We start from the raw sequence: 22,393 nt of genomic DNA, 5'->3' as shown, positions 1-22,393 counted from the left end.
ACCACTCCGGGGACTGCAGGATTACTTTACAAACTGAGCCTCACAGAGGCCTGCCTGACTGCACCTGAACAATACAGTAGTTCATTCAGGGACTAACTCCGGCCATCTCTCACTGTGATACAAATCAAGGCTTTGCAAGTCCCTGCAGAGACGAGGAGGAAGGAAAAAATGGTGTTATGGTGTGTTTTCTTTGGATTAAAGAAAGTCTCAGTATTAATGTAAAACATGAGTCATCCTTGTGTTCACTGCGAGGGAGCTGAACAAGTGTATGAACTCAGTCCTGACAACTACAGATGACTTGGTAACACAAAATGTCAGTTAGCTTCTAAGCGAGTAAGGAACATATCAATTAATTAACAAGAGTAAGAAAAACGTGTCCCATTTCATTGAGTAAATCTCAGCTGCAGAAAACGACACAAACCGGAGCGCAGTCCTTAAATGCAACGTTACCTCACGAGACAAGAACACCACTTACCAAATGTTCTGTGGTACAGATGGTTTTGCTCGCTGCTATCCAAAGGAACAACTTCCAACAGTCAACACTGTGGTTTTCAGCCAAACTGGACAGTTGGTCTGAATGGTGATTAATCCACAAGCGGCAAGAATCCACCATCTCAAAATATCTTTCCGTGTAAAAAGTTTTATGGATTGAAATACTTTACTGCAAATTTAGTCTGCCCTCTGAAGGTTCATAATAGGGATGCTTCTCATGCCTCCTCCTCCTCCTTCTCCTCCTCCTCCTCCTCCGTCTTCCCCTTCTCCTCCTGCTGCACCTCCTTGGCAGATTCCAAAACAACTTTAAATGTGCACACTGGCATCCACTTTATTTGAGTGTGTGAAAGCTACCCTTGTTAAGTCTATGAAAGCAATTTACCTTCATGTTATTGGCTCTACCAGCTAGAATTTCACTGATACGGAAAGATAATATGCATTTCCTAATATTGAGCTGTTAATTTATCGGTCCACTATATATTGTGCTTCCTTTGTAATTAGATTCCGTTTTTGTGTTCTATCATAAAAAGGGGTGCATCATATTGAGAAGTAAGTAATCCCTTCTTGCTTAATTTTTATCTTGCCATAGTTGTGCTCCCTTGAGTAAAGCCCCATCTTGCAAGACTTACAAGTAGCTACTTCGCTTTGACCTGGGAATTCACACAAGGTTCTTTCATAACAAACCAGAGACAGCAGGATTCTCAAAAACTTATTTTAATCCTCATATTCAGAGCACACATTCATATTCACGTCCATGTTATGATGATCGTGCAGGGAAACATCTAAAATGTGCAGGACGGAGGGCCCCAAGGAATAGGATTGAAAAACACTGTTGTAAAACATACAATTCCGGAGTCCCCCTCAACACTGAACATTTCAGGTAAATGCAGCGGTCCTTGACTTGTTATTAAGGAATTTGGTGCTATAGCTAAATATGAGGCTCATTCTCACTTATGTAACTCTGAAATCACATCTTTGGTGTTTCAAATTATCACTGGCAAGACTTAGCTTTGCTCTGAAGTGAAGCAAGCTCTTTATGAAAGCCTCCAAAAGTAAAGAAATCATTTCTTTATGGAGACACTCCAGGATGTTGATTCATTTGGATGGGGGAATGAGGAGAAACAGAGACAACACAGTGGTATGAAGTGATTAAATAAGTTTATTTGATTTACAGACATGTACATTTTCTATCAACCCCTCGACGGGAGCATCACAGTTCAGTTCTAGAATAATATCCTTTGATTTTTATCTGACACGTCTCTTGTATTGACTTGCTCTAAAAATAAAAATAACCTCTGTTTTCTGCTCAACATCAGAAAAAGGTTTCTTTATACATGATTCTTGTATGACAAGAAATAGCACATTCTCAATACATCACTTCAGTGATTATTAACACAGAATTACAACAGACTTTTCTACTCCTAAAGGATCGGTGCTAAATCGACTAAATTTGGCAAAGTGAAACTCAATTCATGACCCATCTGACCAGAGCCAACGTCCCCTAACATGATGACAATATGTCAGCACTTACTGTGAGCATGAAGTGACAGACCTCCGCGGCAGAGGCTGTGAAGTTGATGCTAGGCTATGGTTCAAATAAATCCCTGAACATTATGTGTGCAAAATGGTTTGATCAGTTGTTCTTGAAAAAAAAAGAAAAAAGGAAAACAAACATGTACAAGAGCTACAAAAATGAATGCAAAGATATTGCACCCTAAACATCAGACCAATGCGTCATCTTAAAACTTGTTGCACTGCGGCTGCTTTTGCGTTGTTCTACGTGTGAGATGTCCAATTCATGATCACAGTAAACAGGATGAATCTTAGTGATGTAGAAAGGTACTGTGTTGTTTCATTGTGATACAAAAGGAGGAATAAAACAGGCATTTTTCTAAACCCAAGGACATACAACAAAGTGTAGTATACTCAAAACATTAAACTTCCCTTTATAGATTATTCTTCATTATGGTAACAAACAAATAAATACATTGCATCCAAGCCATCATTTACAATATATTAAACTTGGTGCGTGATATAGCTATATATTTCTCTATTGTAGTTAATTGAAAAAAAAAAAACAACTCATTTGGTAACATAAAAAAAAAAACAAAAAAAACTGATAAAAGGAAGGTAAGAAGCTTAGTTCATTAAGAAGATGTAGGTGTGTAAACACGTCAGGTCGGACAGAATCACATTCAGAGAGCTCCACGCAGTTGGAGAGAAGCTAAAGCTAATGATGTGGCAACAAGGACACAGCCCACACAGCAGCACCCCACACACAGCCACTGAGTCACGCTCACACATCAATGCTACGAGAAAACCACCTCGACATCTCCCTTTATTCCTCCGCTAAGGTCAATCTCATCCACCCATCCATCCATCCATCCTCCTCCTCCTCCTCCTTCTGTGTTTTCTTGGAGGTCTGCAAAGTGCTTTTTATTCCCTTTATGCAGAAGTTTGAAAACCTTTGACTCCATTAGTGGCTTCAAGGTTTCATCAAAATTCAATTCGCTGGTTGATTCGCCAAAAAAGAGTTAGCTTTGAGTTAAGCTTTTTGCCTGAATGTTTGTGTATACAGGCGATTATAGCTGATTTTCTTTTCCCTGTGGAATGGTACAAACACAACACTGCGATTAGCCGATATACCAGATCCAAGATTTTTTCTATAGTGTTTCTTGTCTAAATCTCTATGTGGTTCTCTAGAACAGAAGAGGACTCTGTTTATCTGCTCGTTCAGTGACATCTGAGGATATGCTGCTCTGGTTACAAACAGGGATTCCTCGCTTATCAGTTATCAGCGATAAGAGCTCGCAATCAGTCTAACCTGGGGCTGAAGAATTTCCTCTTCCTGTCGGGGATTTTGATTTCCCTCTGTAATACACTGATGACCAAGCTCCTTTCTTCTAATCATGGAATGGGATATCTACAATTGTGGGGGGGGGGTCTCTTTCAACAATGCCTCTTATTGTAACCGGCGTTGTCTGGACTGGAATCCATCATTAAGAGCGACTCCGTCTCTGTGTGGGCGGTGTGTCCAGAAATTTAAAACCAACAATGAGGGAGCGTCCCCCCTGGCTCACTGATAAGGCAGTGTGGATAAAAAAGGTTGGTTCCTATTGCTTCTCATGTACACAAAAAACACAGGTGCTCCTCCTTAAAATACAAAAAGAGTAGCAATTACTTTTGGGAAAAAAGCATTTACATCATAAATTATAAAATATATATATATATATATAGTCCAGTGTCTGCTTTAAGTCGCCCCGATTGCATCATCGTCCTTCCGAAACAATCATAGGCAACGACCTCCAGTTTCAAATCCAACATTAAACAGAAACAAAAAAATCGAAATCAAAAGAGATCACAAGAAACTTTCCTGTGAAAAGATAATGTGCAGAAACCGCTCACCTCTGTCATGTTCTCTGGCACTGTCTGCGCTGACTTAAGTGCTAAAAGCTACAAATAAAAACACGCATGGGGGTCAAAAGAAACAGCTGTTGATGGGGAAAAGGTCCAATTCTTAAGGCTGATTCACTGACCTTTAGACAGTAACACTTTTTGGCTCTTGGCTGGCGGCTATGTTTACATGCACGGCAGAGCTGTGATCGATCATGAGAACACTGCATTCAATCTCGTAAAATACTGTATTTACACTGGCACTTATGTTGTTAATACTGCCTTTAACATGTGCAGACTGATCTGATTTGGGTTTGTTTTGACCAGACATAAACACTTTGAGAATTATGTTCCTGCTGCACATCACTTCACTCCACATAGCTTGAATTTTACAGCTTCTGTCCGCTTACAGGCCCCAAGTGTCGAGGTCGGGGCAGAAGGAATTGTGGAAAATCTGAATGGGAGCAACAGAAATGGAGCCCCGTCTACCGACTAGCAAATATAAACAGCTTCATCAAACTAATTTAATTATAGTGTGCATGTAAACATAGTCAGTGATGACGTCATGAGGGTTGATGGTGGTCAGTGCAAAAGTCTGAAGGAATGTAATGACGCTATGGCACTTGGTGCAGGTTGACAGCCGATGTAACAGACAGACAGGCAGACAGACAGACAGACACATAAGAGACAGACTGTTGGACAGACAGGCAGACAGACAGGGCAGGTTCATGGTCAGCATTCAGTAGTATGGCATCAGGAGTCAGAGGGGTGTCACCCCACCTACTCCCTGGAAGGTTCAGTGGATCCTCGCAGACAGAGGTGGGGAGGACACCAGCTGTCGCTAGGCGAGCCTTGGTTCACGGCTGTGCACCCTAACACCAGCCTGTGATTTGGAGGCGTTTCTAGGAGGGGCAAGACGCTCCCTCGTTCCAGTTCTGAGCAGCCTCTGAGGGTGAGTAAAAAGGGAAGAGCAGCAGGGGCCGAGAGGCAGAGGAGGATGATCGCTGGCGGTGATGATGGCGGTGAAGAGGACATGGGCGTGGCTTTTAAATAAGTGGATCAGCTGCCCCTCGCTTTTTTTATCTCCATTTTTTTCATCCTTCTTGAGTTTGGTTGCTCCTTCAGACTGCTCCTCATTTGGCTGTCACCTGAAAGAGAGAGAGAGGGAGAGGAAACAGTGAGCCCGGAGTCTGGCCTCACCACAGGACATTCTCATGTAATTAATGTTGAGGTCGAAAGCTCCTGGGCCATCTGTTAGGACCTTCCTGATAACGCCTACACACCACGACCAGCCTGTGACCTAAATATTTTTCTGCATACCAACACATAACAGTTTGTTTAATGCGGACCCCCCAAATCTGTGCAACAGCAAGCTATAAGCCACAGCTGCTGTCTCTCAGATATGCAGATTGGAGCTTCACATTAGATGCTGATATTAGTCTTTCAGCGTACAAAACAAATATGTCACCAAGCATGTATGCGAAGACTAATGAAGGACAAGGTTTGCACATGAAAAGTCACAGTTCTAAAGGTTTTCACAGGGGAAAACTAGACTCCAGTTGGAGATAAGACCATCAAGTGTTCACGGCGCCACAATTGTGACCTCATCTGATTGGATGAGAGAGATGGCCGCGCTTCCCCGCTGCTTGTTGTGGTCTGTCATTACGGTGCCCTGGATGCTCCAGTACACAAGCTACTACCGCTGCTACAATAGGATTAGTGCAGGGAGCTCGTGGAGCGATGTTCTGAGCCAGGGTATTGCTCTCTCACACACACACATGCACACACCGCTAGAGCCACAGACACATCCGTACATAGACATATACACACACACATTTGTACAAACAAAAACAAGTGTAATAGCTTCCACTGGAGGATTACAGGATTCTCAAAAACAATGTGTTTTGGTTCTGTAGCCGCGGAGCCCGTCCTCTGTGGGATGAACCATTTCAGTCAGTTATTAGTGTCAATTGTTGCCGTAAACTCTGCGCATTGTTTATGAGCCAAACTTGAAATTAAAATGCCAGCATGACGTAGAGATAATTAGAGTTGTGAATGCTTTGATATGTGCAACACTGGCCTGCCTCCTCGTAGCTTCACTACAACTGTGCTGGAGACTGTTGGCTTTGCAAGCAAAGGGGAGGTCTGATTGGTCTGGCAAGAGAATATACCGTAATCAGACTGACTTGTAGTGGTTTTTGGCTGTGAGGATGCAAATCACAACTGCACTCTGCTAGGCGGACACTGCTATAGATTCTAATTTGCCGATGGATGGGGAAAGCTGTAAATGTTTTGGTAAATGAGTCCAAATATCCATTACTGTTAAGAGAGAAGCACTTGAGTTCTTCCAATGACAGAGGGAAATCTGAAGGTTTTCCGTATCCGAGTGTGTGTGTCTGTATCTGTGTGTGTGTCTGTATATGTGTGTGTGGTCTGTGGTCGCTGCCATGAACCCACTCCACACTGCTGACTGAGGATTCAGCGCTTTTGTTGAGTGATAAGAGAGAGAAGAAGGAAAGTATGTGCCTGCAGCTGTGCAAACACTTTGAACAGTTAAAGTTCGGTGAGCAGTGACTGAATCAGAGTTTTGCCTCATGATGCGACTTTCCTCCCAGAGTAACACGGGATTGTGATCACTGAAAAAATGAATGCCAGCGCTCACGCTGATCTTCTGACAGCACCCAGCTCGGGCATGTCCTCCTAGTTATCATGCAGTGCGGGGTGAATCTAGTCAGCGGATGCCGACTCCTCCTGTGGAGGAAGTTAATTGGATCTCAGTGTATCTGATCTCCGTCTGGGATTGCATCGCTGGAGATTAATGGCTCGAGATGTGTAACAGCTTAGGCGATTACTGCTTCTCTTCATCCTCGTTTATTCACTCTCCTTCACTAAATTCCTCTCCTTCACTTCCACTCCTCATCAGAATCTAAATTCTCCCCTTCATCTACCACAGCACTTCACAACGCCACCACCACCGCATATCTTCTTCAACCTTCCCATGCATGTTGGACCTCTGGGAACACTGACCAGAGTGAGTGCGAAGGGGGAACACTTGTCATCGGAGGGTGACTGAACTGTGAACTGTATTGATCCGTGAGTCAGACCTGAGGGAGGAAACATTTCCTCGCTGATTGGATTATCCCCCCAAAACAAATGTTCAAAATCAATCAAAAATCACAGAGCGCCACGGTGGTTCACTTAAGAATAGAAATGATCAGCTCACAGGAATATTTAACTCTAACCTCATGTAGCTCCAATCACTGTTCTCTATAATTAGCCCTGTTTGACAGCGGGGACAAAATGCTTTAGCTGCCGTGTGTGACAGAGATCTGGTGAAACCCTCAGGCTGAGAGCATAGACTGCCACCGAAACCCGATCCGAGTGGCTGCCGCGTGGGAGCCTTTCATGTCACCTGTCATTAGTTGCGCATGCTAATGTCACCCTGTCAATGGTAATGGCATTACAGCAAAAGAACATGCCGGTAGTTTTGCATATTGGAGCCCATTAACTACCAACCGTGTTTACTTGGTATTCCTGCCGGCTATTTTCCAAAGCATAGCACAACTTTTTAGATTGATTTCCTGCCTTCGAAACAGCCATCGCCTCCTATTCGCCAGTGCACAATGCAAATCAACCTTCAGAGCTTTTGAAGTTGCCTGTGATGGGTAATCCATCATGCTTTTACTCTTTTTTATTTTGTATTTGCTGAGTTATGTGAGGAGGCAGCAAGTGTTTGGAACAATCTCAGTGTTGGAACATTTAAGGACACTTCTGATGGTGAAGATTTTAAATTTGGCTGAGTTCAGATATATTTTAATCTAATAGCAACACAAGAACAACAACCATGTTTTCTTATTGTGTGTCTTCTGAGAGAGAGACATTTTAATTTGTTTTTTAATATATATTCTTTTATTTCTATATAATTTTCCTTAAATCTGCTGCATGGAGCGTCTCTAAGCACGGTCTGATATTGCCATGTTAGTGATGTTCCGGGAACATTATCATTTGTGCTGCTCCATTATCATTTCCAACCACAACCAGAATAAAATACGCAGATGGGAAAAGGATGACCCTTTATAACACATAGCTAATGTTTTGAAGGGTCTATTTTAACCCAAACCATCTTTTCCAGAACAAAGTAGTTCTGCTGACTTAACTGAACCAAACAAAAATCTGAAAAAAGCAATAAAATAATAACTTAAAGGGGCACTTTGGATAGGAAATATTAATGAGATATTACAACTGCATTTTATTGTCTGATTACATATGGTATACAATACAGCATTGCACAATGAGACACTAAAGCTGGACCTTGAACCATGACTGAAATGCTTTTCATCAGCCGATGCTCAAATGTCAGATGCCAAAGTGGCCTTGAATGCACAAAGGAGGAACTTTTTTTTACAACGGTCATAACTGACTATACAGGATGCACTGACAAGTACATATTTTATTGCACAGCAAAAGGAATGGACACTAAAGGTTTTCTCGGAGGTAAAATCAATCTAGACACATAAATAAAGGCTTGACAAAATAGTCAACTGGGGGAAACAGTCAGTGTTAATGGGAAGACAGGATGTCTTCCACCTGAAGGAACTTACACCTTCATACAGTTTTCCACCAAAATCGACTGTTCCCTTCAAATACTGCAGGGAACTGCAATTGGCAGATCGCACTGCTACCTGAACTGAACTCTAACCATCCTGCAAGAGATCCGTTCACAACTCCATTTCCTGTTGCTCACAAGTCGGTGCAAATTTATCACGAAAGATTCAAATGGGAGCACTCATCGGGGAGCTGATGATCAAACCTTTGCTGATGTGTTTTATTCCTTGACAAGCAAGAAATGAGGTTTGTATTTTTCTATTTTATTTTCTTCACTATTTTTCTGATCAGTGTACACGTTGGGGACATTTTTTTCACACCATGTTTACATGCTGTACAGTTTTTTGACGGATGCTTAGAGGACAAACGAACCCAGACGGGGTGATAATATGAAGGGGTAAAACCTTGGCCTTTTGGCTGAACATGATAACCTTTACAGACAAGTCACAGCAGATTCCTTGTCCTTCTAATCACTGAGTCAGAGTTTAATCTTGTTATTCTTTACCGGCAACACAAGTAGCTCCCCATTGTCCTGCAGTGCAGAGTTGGCTGGTGGGCTGCCAATTATTGTCTTTTTTCTTTGCTCAGTTAATAATTAGAGAGGGTTTTTTTTTTTTTTTTGCGCCATGTGTCTGAGTCTGATAAAGGCAGGAAGTCAGCTTAGGTCTTGATAAAATGCCATAAATTTCACATGACCACCACTCCAGGAATGTGTGGGCCCCTCTCTTAATACAATAGGACGGGAAATGTATCATAGATCAATCATTTGTGTATCATCCTTGAGTATCCCCTCCTGTGTTTACACTGTCATAAAGTTTTGGATGTCCTCAGGACCAAAGTGACTTTTAAATCCGGATGAAAAATTTTGTTTTCAGATCTCCGTGCCTCCTAATGAGAGAAGCTCTCCATGATGCCAGCCGGGTAATGAGAAGAGAGCCCTATAAATGTTAATGTTCCGAGACTGTCTCTTTGTTATCAACCCCTTTAACTGCTCATGGAACTGCTGATGTGAAAAGCAATAAAGCGTCTTTTAGGAGAAAAAGGCAATTTACCTGATCATACCTTGACTGAAGAGGGCGGCCGTGTCAGCTGGCTCAACCTGGGGAGAGAGAAACCGATTTAAAGGGTGCGCAAAAACTTTCAAGCAGATCTTCTCCTACCACATTTATTTTTCAATGTTTTCCCCAAATGATATTCCAACCAGTTCACTGAGCACACGCTAGCTGTCTTTCAGTCATCACTGTCTCTGGTCCTCCAGGCCACAGGGCTCAGCCTTCCCTGACCCGCGTTGTATCTGCACTAAGGCGCAGTGGCACGGAAGATGAGACAGTTCTGCTCTCATACCTCACTAAGTGTAAATGTGGATTAAGTGAATGTGTGGAGAGGGGGAACACACACTGAACCTGAGCTATAAATGGCAACCCAGCAGCCAAAAAAAGCGAACAACCTAGAAATAATAAAGCACTCTTTAAGGCTGGAAATAGAAAGGCGCGCTCCAGTGAGTAACTCGTTCGGCTCCGCGCTTTTTTATAAATAGCTCTGTGTATCTGAGGACACGCTCAAAAGGGGGGAAAAAAAAAAAAAAAAAACAGCAGCAAGCGCTCTGTAGAGTCACAGAGAATTTTTAAATTGGGGGCTTTATAGCGTGAATGGAATCTATAAATATCGCAGTCATGAAACAACCGTAGTTGTACAAAGTTGTGGATGTTGTCATCTTGGTCCCTGAGGTGCTGTTTGCAGCCTGTTACATAAGAGCCGCTGCTCTTTAAGTTTGAGCTTTTCATTCGTTGGGACGTTTAGTACAAATCTGTCGACTTCTGTAGAGGCCTTTACTATACAATGTGAGGTATGCAATGTATGCATAGTTATGTGTGTTTGCTGTAAATATATAAATATCTGAATGTAATCTCATGAGTCGGTGTATGATTAACTCATCAATGGGTGAGGCGTTCAAGGAAGGTTAAAGTGAACAAGGAGAAACTGAAACTACTCTGACACTTCACAGTAGGTGGAAGTATGTTCAATAAAAGCAGGATGATAATACATATTAAATTAAATATAGATTAACAAATATCATCATTCATTTATATTAATGCCTTATTAACACGCATAACTGCAGACTTTAACTTAATAGTTCATTATCATGTTGTAATGACTTATCAACATTTATAAGTGCGGACTACTTTGCTTTATTAGAAAGTGACAAACTCCTAATCCTCAATGGCTAAATGACTTGACTTCATTGAATGTCGTATCAATAACATTTTTATGTCAATGTAAATATCTTTTTTAAATAATACATCTACAAAGTTTGCGAAGAATCAAAGTTTCTCTTTTCTCTCTTCTCTGACAATTTGTGTGAGCGAATAGCATAAGGACAGAGATATGCCATGTGCCATATTGTTGGCGATCAACAGCCCAGCATAATGTATTGCACATCGCTAGCTAGTTGCATTGGGGACATTATGGCTTTAGTGTTAGCTCACATTATCGTGAGCTACAACTAGCCAGAGTTGTGACATGAGCGCAATGCTAGGAGGGAGATGGAATTTAGCCACATTCAGTGGCTGAATGTTATCTATGAGACCTTTAAATCATCAAAAGCTAAAAGGGATCTGTCACAACCTGGCAACCCAAAAGTTGTTGCTGTAAAAGTTTAGGATTGATTGATGATTAATAATATTGCTTGCAAAATGGTCACACACGTTTAGATACTCTATGAGCTTTCAAATGTAGTATTGTAAAATAGCAGTCCATCTGTATTGAGGATTGTATTTGTGCAAAAGGGCAAACAGGAACAACCTTCCAGTGCCTCCGAGTGTCTCTGTTTCCTATTTGAGACTTTATGAATTCCATCTGTTGCTCTATTAGCTTTGCCTTATAGCATGTGGTGTGAAAGTAGACGGGGCTGTGGTTAGATATAGTTTGAGTGAACATGTGCCATCTGCCCACACTGTGCCATAATGTGGTCAGATAACTGGAGCCACATATTGGACCACAAACTGGTGTCTATTCCTGGCACAACAGCAGGAGTGTGACTTTTTCTTTAAGTCATTGTTCTGCATCTCATTCCTTTTTGTTCCTGGAGCAGACCCAACAGAAGCCACAGCACGGCTTAGAGGAGCATTTGTAAAGACCCCTTTGAAACTATATATTAACATTACACAGATGAGGTATTTACAGCCCGGATGGCGGCTTGACCCCGGGATTATAAAATGTAGTAAAGCCACTGAAACGTAAAGTTGACATTTTCTACATTTCCTTTGCAAATGTTCACTTTTCCTCTAAAGTGAATATAAAATCGTTCACCTAAACCTCGCTCACTTCTCTCTCTGAGGGGTTTTTGGCGTGGGAAAGACCAACTCCACAGGGTGAAGAAAAGGCGGCTGCAGACAGACATCAGACATCAGACTGCCATCCTGTCTAAAAACGTTCCTCATCCTCAACAGGAAGGAAGTCATTTCTGAGAGCGCTGGCACCAGGGGAGTAAGTCAATGTGATAAAAAGTAGGAAAAAATAGTCAAGAAGAAACAAGAAGTCATGTCTCACCCCTCCGAAAGAGGATGAGTGTGTTTGTTTTAGCCTTTTAAGGCCATGACCAGCTCCCGTGCCCGCTGGGTTCACGTCTTTGGTGTTTGAAAGAGGAAAATATGAATGCATGAATGAGAGGGCGGTAGCTGGTAAAAGTCTAAGTAAGCACACTTTAACAAATTGATGGCTAGAACAGCTTGTGTCAGCTCTGGAGCACTTTTAGCTGACTGGGACTTTCTGTTGGCTAAAGGCCCTTTCTGAGTCTTGCAGGGCTGGCACCATTGTTGGCATCACTGGGCAGCTTGTCCCTGACAGACGTCAAACCCCAGCATCGGGGTTAAATAGCATAGCACTGTCGAGATGAAGTCTCATACTTTTGTATGTCTGTAAGGCACTCAGATTAAAAGCAATATTATTGCAACTTCTTCTGAGGTGGTGTGTTTGGATTTTTGGAGTCAGTGGAGGACATCTCAAGCATGTTTTAAATATTTAAAGAATAAATGACTAAATAATAAATGAAATAATGATGAGTTGTTCAAACAATGTCTGAGTCACTTACTGTTTCTCGGCCTTCTCCCTGTCATCCAGGAAAAACAGCGCGGTGGCCAGGAAAAACATGCCCCCCAGGACGATGATAAAGGGACAGAGCATGAGGGCATAGCCCAGACTGAGGAACCGCCACAGCGCTGACTTAGCGTAGCTCTGCTGAAGGGCGTCGGAGATCTGCAATCAGGCGCGCCAGCACACACAAACACACACAATGACAAACACACACACACACACCCACCAAAACCACCACACAGAGACAAAAGAGAGGAGAGATTTTATTCAAACTAATCATCCAGGAAAAGTTCTTAAAATATCCCGTCATGCTCTGACACACAACGTGACACTGTTCACATGCTCACACCGAATGTTTTGCCAAACTGGGTCCTGCATGTTTCATCATAGCAACAGCATAGCAAAACTGACACACAGCTTGATGTAAGACTCCCTGCTTTTGTTTAAAGTGAGGCAGGATTTCACAGCTAATAGCTCATATTGCTGTCGACGGCTTGAGTAGCACTGGCGTTCAGTCTGTCATGCGCGGCGCTGAGGAAAACAACAGCTGGAGAACAGTGGGTGTGAAGGGACCGTTCCTGCCAGCCAGTTGTCACTCTTAAGGCAGCTCTCAAACAAGCGTAGATCACTGTACTGACAATCGTGACGGAGAGGAGGCCACCGCCGGTTGATTTTTAGCACATAGTGCGGATGCGTGCACAGCGGTAACAAGAGGGGGCTCCTCGTGCGTGCGCGAGCGAGAGTCTGAGCGGTCATAGGTCATCCCGGCAGAAGCACATCGATTGCGTGTTAGCGTCAGCAGAATTAGACTCTCTTGAGCCGGAGAACTGCTGACAGGAGGATGTCAGAGGTACATGCATCATGAGAAAGCGAGAGGATGCTGGAGGAAAATGAATAAAATACACGTGTGTGACTGAATTCTGGTGTGCGTCCATCTGCCATGTGTGTGGCCGGTGCAGAGCTGTTTCGTCAGGTACAGTAAATTGCCTGCAACTTGCACATTACAGCCTCTCTAAAAATACATAGCAAACTGCTGCACGTCTAATTATCGAGCTAGAAGGCCTTTCTTGGGAGATTGCTGAGAGATTGTTCCTGGCGTTCCCCTGCCACCCACTCTGCCTGCGGCCATGTCCCACTCATACAGTATAGGAGTATAAGTCCATTAGGCGTTTCCCCGGGGATTCTTATGTGACAACTGATTCAGTCTACGTGCTGATGGAGGGGGATCTTGGCACAGGCTCCAAGGGATTTCAGATGTACTTAAGCAATAATGCACAACAGGAAGTGGCAGTTTTGTGGCACTAACATCTGCAGGCGTTCCCACAAAAGGCAACTATGGTGCACTGGGAACACCACATTGGTTTGAAGAGATGAGCACGTCATCTGCAGGTCTGTTTGGTGCTCATGTCGAAACACAATTGTGGACCAAAAGCACTGACTCACTCGCGCACTTTCTCCTGCGGTTGCTTAGCAATAACCGCCAGCCAGTTTTTCTTGAGATTCTCCACTTTGCTCATTCAAGGGATTTCAGCCAGGCTGCATGGGAGAGTGTACATCTGCCCGCGCTAAGCGTGCGTCACGACGAGTCTATCACACTCGCGTGCTAAACCTCAGCTCAGGAACTGAAGCAGGCGAGTGGTGACGCACTTGGAGCATTCTGGGCCTCGTTGGTTGGGGGTTTTGTGGAGGAGTGAGAAACCCCCGGACATTCGGGATGTCACTCAGAGGAGAGTCGTGACCCCGGAGGCTGGATGGAGGACCTCGGTGACTGGCTCACTAAGGGGCCATTACTGGGTAACTCTGGTTGGCAGTGTGCGTGTGTGTGGGCTGCATTATTCTGACATACGGAGCTTGTTGGAAATATTATCGGAGCTATTGTATTAGATAGCCTCCATATTCAAAAATCATAGTGGAACTAGAGATTACTGTCATTATCATTTAATTATTATAGTTTTTCTTTTTAAAAAAATGATTTAAAAGCTTAATTGGTCATCAACAGTGATTGCAATTATTGTAATAATCTACACATCAACTAATCTTTTCAGTAGGGAGACATGATAATATCGGCTCTTCATTGGTATTGGCCAGTAGAGGCTTGAAAATGAAATATTAGCATTGGCCCAAAATGATCATCACACACACATAAGAAGATAACATAATTTTGCAAAAGTGACATGAAGCATTGACTGACAATAATATAAGAATACATTTTATTATATTGGGCTTTTAATGGCACTCAAAGACACTTTATGTAATTTAAAACTGACTAGGTAGTTTTCTTATTACGCTCAGTGAACGTGTACATTTTGAAAAGCATTGTGTATCTGCTTCTGCCTCTTGGGCATCACCAAAAAAGTAGGCACAATAATACGGTAATTCCACAATGGGATGGACTTGAGGTTCTCTGCAATTAGCTGGAAAACGTATGTGCATAAATCGCTATCGACGTCGGCATTCAGCCAAAATGAGTTGGAGAATATTGACACACCATTTAATGGCAAACGTCGAGTATCGTGCGTCCCTGCTTTTCAAGACTGGTTACAATATCTATGCGGGTAGAATTAATGTGATCCAAGCTGAGTCAATAGTTGTAAGTCCTGTATCTCTAAATGTGTCAACAGGAAGTTTGTACGATATAAATTGACACTGGTTATATTTGATCTGCAGAAACAATGCACCACAAGTCTTTGAGCTGGATTCTGTTTCCCAGAATTTAGATCATTTCTAATGCCACTTTTGTTTAGTCTTTTGAAGAAGCTTGTCAGTACTTGTAGATAACTTACTGCTCCTTTTGTCTGGCTTTGACAAGAGTTTTACATTTCCATTTAAGGAGGACAAAAAAAAGAACGGGGCACTTTCAATGCAGCCTGACAGACAGCTGCGTCTCTTGCCAGCCTGTCAGGCCCCGACAGAGAATCTCGAGGATCAGTTTGATTCACTAATCAAAGACTTCCACTTTGCCTTTGTTAGCGTGACCTAGGCTGTGAGCCAGACGCGCGACAATGTAAACACACAGCACAAGGCAGTCCATTCTGTCCCGGCACCAAAGTGCATCATAAGCGCTGATATAAAAAGTTAATCATTAAGGTATATTGTGGAGATTGTAATATGTATTAAAGCTGTGAGCGTGCTGCTGCTGCGGCTGTTTCTGTGTGTTGCTCCCGCAAAAAAATCTCCTTTTTCTTTCTTCTTTGTGTCCTGTATGTTTAAATGAGGAATTTACAGACACATGTGTACCCATGGAGTTACTATTTAACTTCTGAAATGTTCTCTATCTGGAATGAAAAGAATGCTGCTTGACAGTCTGATGTGGATCCTGTTTCACACTTCATTGAATACTGAGCAGCACTTGTATTCTGGCCTCCTGGATGGTTTTCTTTGGGTGTATGCGTGAGCGGTGAGTGGTGAGCAGTGAGGGTGGACGTTGGGGGTTGGGGGAGTGACTGTGACCTTGAGAGGCCTAGTGTCCCAGTAAGAAACACTCTCTCATCTTTCTGACCAATCAAATACAGTAACGCCGGCCCCACCTGGGAGCCCGTGAGATTTACTAGAAAACGCCGGTGACAGCCTGAAGAGCAGTGGTGAAATCACAACTCTGTTCACCAGCCCTCCTGAGACGTGTGCTAAAAGCTCCTCTTGTACCGCACTTCGCGCTGGCCCACTTAAAGCGAGAGCTGAACTGGTATCTGTATGTGTATGGTGTGGCACTTACTGATTCACTAAAGCTGTGCGTTCCAGCTGGGTATTACGACCTGGAGTAAAACTTAAACACACTGCCTCCCCTCACACCTTTGTCAAAACACAGAACTGCTTCTTGGTGAGTCTTACCAGGCCAATCAGGTACGGACTTCCCGCATCCCCCAGGAGATGAGAGGTGAAGCTCTGAAAGGCGACCGCCGTTGCTCTCCGCGTGGGGATAACGACAAACTGCACAGGCATAGAGAGAAATGGGGGGGGGGAGGTGAAAAATAAATGAGATCATGTGCGATAATGAAGAGACAGAGGTAGAAAGATTCACTCAGCCATGTTAAAACAACTCTTGCCGCCATTCAATTATGCAGGCAGAACCCACCTCATCAGTTCAGAACACCACAGGAAGACCTGTCAGTAAAAATGTTGGTAATGGCCCACGCCTGTCTCTCCCCGGTCTCCATCCTAATTACAAATTAAGGAGCTGGTTGGTAAACCCACCGGACCGTCAGTCGGATTTCAGACCTCCTCTTGCCCCCCTGATAAGTGCAAAGTTTTTTCCCTTGTGTTGGGAATGTGTATAAACAAAAACAGTCTCTGTGGAACTTCTGTGCTGTCCTGGAAGCCTGCTGTGAGTTCATGTTAGCAGACTGATTTTTAAAAATGCTTTGTACACCATTTTTTAAGCCGATACCTTCACTGTAGCAGCTAACCTAACACCCTATTTGAAAGTGGGTGCACGAGCTAAGCCACGCGGCATTTCAAATCAATTTGGAAGTCCCCATTTACTTAAGTTGTTTTGGAGAATGCAGTTTTGCTGTGAAGCTCCAGAAATGGTTTGTGGTCTACACGAAATCGTCGCTTTACTTCGGCTTGGGGGGAGAAGATGAGTACTGAATTTTCATGTTACGGCAAAATGTTCCCTTGATGTCACCATTTTAGTCACGTTTTTGAGTGTACCCAAACATACACCAGAGGAAAGGGTCATCTTTGGTTTGTTCTCCATAAACAGTGTATGAATCAATGTTGGTAAGTAATTATAAGCCCCACCCAAACTGTAGCCAACTAGGTCCACTCACACATCTAATCGGACGGCTGCTATTTGGTACAGTTTGTTGCAGGAATTTCCAGTGACCCAGTTGATAAGTATAGGTTCTCAGCACTTACCATTAGAATGTCTGCTGTTATGGCCCAGTTCAGGAAAAGCAGCGTCTCTCCTATAAAGATGCAAACCTATATAAAGAAGAAAGAAACAGAAAGTCTTATTTAGTGGTGCTAATTAAGATCACTGCTCAAAAAGCTGTTGACCAGACACGAAGCCAAAACAGGAGGATGGATATATCCGTTCCGTGTGTGGGAATCTTGCTGCTGGATATAATGCTCATTGGTTGCTGTGGTTCAAAAACATGTTATTATGCCGTGGCCCAATTATACGTGGAGGTGCAGGCCTTCATTTTGGTTCCGTTGAGCCGAGTATTTAGCTTGCGAGCTGAAAAAACGGTGCGGGATGATAAGGGATGTTTATTCTCATCAAAGCCGTATATTCAGTGTGGTAACATTCAAACACTTCCTAAGTTTAGATCCAGCTGCAAGATTTGAATTTATGTCCCTCTGCTGGATGGGTGGAGCAGAAAATGTAAACTTTAAATTACATAGAGGAGTTGACATACTCAGAGTGCTACTGTACATGCATGTCCACAGGCTGGGAGCAGCTGGTGTTTCTATTCGCCCACCTTCTTTAAAACAGACCCAGAGGGATTTGGTTGCAGTTGATTCTCGTGTGTCTGTATTGGCTGGATTCGCCTGCCACAGTTTAACACGGCCGGCTGATGTGTGTTTCCTGCTGGGGAATAACCCCTCTGCCAGTGTGCCAGACCTACAGTACAGTACAGAGGGCTACAGAAGGAGTCTGACAGCGGAGATGTAGACAAGTATGCTCCGAGAGCTGCGAACCAGACACCGTGACCGACATGTTGCCTCTTAGAAGACAGAAGCCCGGCCTTTTTACTCAGATTAGCTGTGTGTTGACGGGACAACAGCTGCGAGGGGTCAATCGGCCTCGGCTGAGCAGCACCGACCGTTACAGCCACTTCACGCCTTATAATGTGACACATCTGTCAGTGCCCCGCCATGAAACCTGAGCTGATCACTTACAACTGTAGCCGTACTGTACGACGATTTGAACCCTGTACAGAAGGGTTGTCTGAGAAGAAGTGAAGTCACATGTTTGAAGTTGGAATGGTTAAACTATTAACTTCCTGGGTAACATGTGAAACAATTAAAGGGTATTTCCACTATCTTTACACATTAAAGTGTGTTTGCCGATCTTTGGGAGTATAACTGTGTGTGTGGAAAAAAAAGCAGTATAAAGCCTTCTGCAGCTCCAGAAGAGATTGTATGTAATCTGATAAATTGCCTCCAGTGATATCACTCAGTGGCAAAGCTGCATTATGGGTAATGTAGGTTCTAGGTTTTTGAAAAGGATGAACAATGCGTAGAATAAAAAAGGCAACATATCTGGTTCTGCTGTATCACATTTGATTAATGCAATGCTAACCCAGTGGACTTCTTTTCCAAAGCTGGATCCACCATTTCCCATAATGCAACTTATTTTTTCACATATGCTGATGTTTGTAAACACAGTTTGATGTGCAAAAATGTTGGAGTAACTGTAACTGCCTGCATCTTTAAACTATGTTACCATTACAAAGATAGAAATCTGGTGTCACTCGAGTGCACCTATGCCCTTTTTGTCACACAGCCTTTGTCTGAAATTGAGTTGGACAGGTTTGAATTAATAAGGATACTGCTGAACCTCAGGTCTAATTGGCTGAGTCATGCCTCTGTCAAACAGCTGATAAATGTGCGCCCATCTGACCTAACGGGAGTTCATAAGAAATTTAAATTGATTAAATCCAAATCAGCACTTATGCAAGTCATTATTTGTCATTTAGGAGCTCCTTTGTTGAGCAGCTGCTAAAGGACTACAGTATGAGGAGCATGGAGCATTTGATTAATAAGGTTGATTAATCGCGCCATGGCTTCACTCAGTCGACGTTAAGTTGGTGTGTTATCTTCGGATTTAAAAAAACAGTCAATGTCCAATTATGTTGCTTAACATCCTGTACATAAAACCAAGATTACATTCTTAAACTTACCAGGTGACTCAAAGTGTGTGCTTAATTCAATTTTTTGCGGTATTTGCCTTTACTTGAGTATTTACACTGCCATGAGACTAAATTTATGAGGGAAATACTTGATAGCTTTCCAGCACTATTCCCGCCCAGCTCACTTCCTTTTCCTTTGCGTCTCATAAGAGTGAGAAATTTGCACTCGGTGAGACCAACTGCCCGGAGTGCATTGTTTCAGACGGGTGGTTGTTGAGTTGCACCCTTTCCTGCTTCACAGGGCAATTAGACACACAAGTTGCTAAAAATTTGCCTGGCACTCTAACTTTTGGTCAGAGGCCACTAATCCATAAATAACATACTAATATTGCTCTTTGTCAGGTGGATATTTTTCACCTGGTGACCTGGTGAGTCTTGGAGATAGTAGGGAAGCAAATGTCCTAATCACAAATATCTCCCCTCTTCAAGAAAACCTATAGATACAATATATGCAAAAGAGTTGCAGGAAATGACTCTTACATAAGCACCCACGATGCTCTTCTTGGCCACCACGAAGATGAGGCAGATGAAGATGGCCGAGCCCAGCATGCTGACGGCGCACACGAGCGGGTCGGCTCGCTCTGTCCTCTGGCGGCACAGGCGCGTGGTGGCTGCCCCGATGACGACGCCTAGCAGCCCAGTCACACAGGTGATCGCCCCGAAAATTAGACTGGACAAAAGGGGAAATTACTGTTAAAAAAAATTGTGTCAAAAACAAAAATAATTTACCTCAAATGTAACTAAAATAAAATGTAAAGACACAAAAGTGATGGTGTCTGTGTACTGTGTTGCAGCTGCAGCAGTTACTCTAGTGATGCTGCCCTATTTGTTTGGAGTATGACTTTGAAAGGTCACCAATAATTACGTTCTGAACTTTTAAATCAAAAATATATCGTGCACATTTTTCTAAAACCAGCATGGGCTATAATAAATGGTGCATCACTGAAATGCCTCTAAAATGAAAAGACAAAAATGGCATAAATCCACCTTAACCCAGTTCATTCAGCTTTTTACAAGCGGCACACAAAGGCTGCCAGTATTCTTCTCTTTTACCGGGTTTCAGATTACACCGGTGACTTCAAAAGATCGCTCCCTGTGTTTAGTCATTAACCTCTCACCTGTCTGTGCTGCTGCAGACCTCCTTTGTGCAGGCCTCGGCAGTCTTCTGCACCACCTGCGCTCTGACGAGGTACAGAGGAATCCACATACCAAATGCACCTGTGGCGAAGGACACCGCGGCGGACGCCAGGGAGGAGAACACGTAGCTCCGGCTGGCGGTGAAGAAGCACACACACAAAAAAACAACCAGGTGATCATCCCGGCTTTACGAAGGGGAAACAAATAAACAAGCTACTGTTCTCTGTCACGCGGCCTCAAACATCTCTCCGGCTCTTATAACAACTGCAAGCAGATCAGGCAGATAATAGAGGAACACAGGAGGTGTTTGGGAGATTATCTGATTATCTCCAAGGTAAGAACATGAGAATTTAAAGGAGCTCCTGAAAAGAAATATATGCAGTTAATGCTGCCAGTTTTATGTAGGAGACAAAAATAACACAGGATTTAACACTTTTCCATAGGTGGTTAATGTGGGACACTGTGTACATGCAGGGGATGACTAGGCGGTTGTTCCCATAAACATGCATGGCTATATTAAAGTAGCTATATGGATTTTATAACTTTTTTTTTCGAGATGAAACCCACAGGTCTCATAATAACAAGGGCCTACACTGTCATGGATGCAAAGCTCCCTTCACAGCTCGGCAGCTTTGCAGAGTGGTGCTGAGTGAATGATACTGGCTCACTGTGTCTCGTGTTGACATTCCCGTGCCTCTAATAGCTACCATAAAAAGATCTCATATATAAAGCTTGTCGCCTATCATTCAACAAGCTAAATTGTTAGCATGAATGGCTTTCAGTGGGGGAAAACCGGTGCATTCTAAAGGGCCTACACTCATCAAACCCAGAAACCTGCTGCATTCTCTGTTGCCTGATGTGATTGGACGCCTTACTTTTTGGCGAGGGCCTTCATGTCACAGCACCAGGAAGTGCGCGTCTTGATGCGGACCATCTGGTCAGCGCTGCCTCTCTTCGGCTCCGGCACGAAGACGAGGATCAGAGTTCCCGCGGTGATCCCTAAAACTGGGGACACCTACCGGGGGACAAGGAAAGACCCCGTGAGACCTCTGGACACATCCCATGACATGCTGTTCAGAATGGGCGGGGTTTGGGAGAGATGCAGGACAAAGGCTGTGTGTTTACAATCTGAATCTGAATGGACGGCTGCTGAGTTTGCCGACACGCCTGACATCCTACACAAGCCCACTGGAGCTGAGAACATTCCCTTTGCTTACTCTATGTGAGTATGTGTCTGTGTGTGTGTGTGTGTGTGTGTGTGTGTGTGTTTATGTGTCTGTGTGTGTGCGTGTGTGTGTGTGTGTGTGTGTGTGTGTGTGTGTGTGTGTGTGTGTGGGCTTGCCTGTGTCTATAAGAATACGGGACTCTCAAGCTTTTGAGAGCTGCTTTGTGCATCAAGGTGAAAACTTCATAAATGCCCATCTGCTATTATGTTCACTATCATCCTTTATAGGATATGAGGTAGCATGTTTGTGCATGTGTGCGTGTGTGTGTGTGTGTGTGTGTGTGTCAGTGTGGGGGAGACAAAGAAAAAAGGCAGGATGGTGTGTGTGGGTGAGGATTTGTTTGGGTAATACAAATTGCTCACAAAAGCAAAAACTAATTTCACCTGTCAGGGGAAATTCATCATATTATATTTTGTAGCCCATTTGATATGCAATGGTACAGTGAAACATGTGTGTGTGTAAGGGGTTGTTTCACTGAGGGGAGTAACTAATGTGGCTCGTAATGTGGTCTCAGAGGTGTGAGGATTACACTAACACTGATAATTTCCTTTCCCATATTGTCTTCTTCTTCTTCCTGGGTGGAGCAGCTTA

The 22,393-nt window shown here is 43.4% G+C and overlaps 1 protein-coding gene across 2 annotated transcripts in view; it reads right to left on the bottom strand.

Moving 5' to 3' along the window:
- Nucleotides 1-1,633: 1,633 nt before the first annotated feature.
- Nucleotides 1,634-22,393, bottom strand: part of spns2 (SPNS lysolipid transporter 2, sphingosine-1-phosphate) — a 67,915-nt gene continuing 47,155 nt past the window's right edge. Inside the window, exons 6-13 of one of the 2 annotated variants that reach the window (XM_030437863.1) lie at nt 21,452-21,591; nt 20,558-20,710; nt 19,920-20,109; nt 17,440-17,505; nt 16,411-16,509; nt 12,581-12,744; nt 9,553-9,589; nt 1,634-5,033 (exon numbers count right to left, since the gene is read on the bottom strand). In XM_030437863.1, coding sequence (XP_030293723.1) covers nt 5,019-5,033; nt 9,553-9,589; nt 12,581-12,744; nt 16,411-16,509; nt 17,440-17,505; nt 19,920-20,109; nt 20,558-20,710; nt 21,452-21,591 — 864 coding nt within the window. In that variant the 3' untranslated portion in view covers nt 1,634-5,018. Of the gene's footprint in view, nt 5,034-9,542; nt 9,590-12,580; nt 12,745-16,410; nt 16,510-17,439; nt 17,506-19,919; nt 20,110-20,557; nt 20,711-21,451; nt 21,592-22,393 lie in introns of both variants that reach the window. The other variant, XM_030437864.1, reaches the window with a different exon arrangement.

The sequence above is a fragment of the Sparus aurata genome, chromosome 13 (genome assembly GCF_900880675.1).
Source record: "Sparus aurata chromosome 13, fSpaAur1.1, whole genome shotgun sequence".
Classification (NCBI taxonomy): domain Eukaryota; kingdom Metazoa; phylum Chordata; class Actinopteri; order Spariformes; family Sparidae; genus Sparus; species Sparus aurata.
This window is presented reverse-complemented; position numbering and strand designations above follow the sequence as displayed.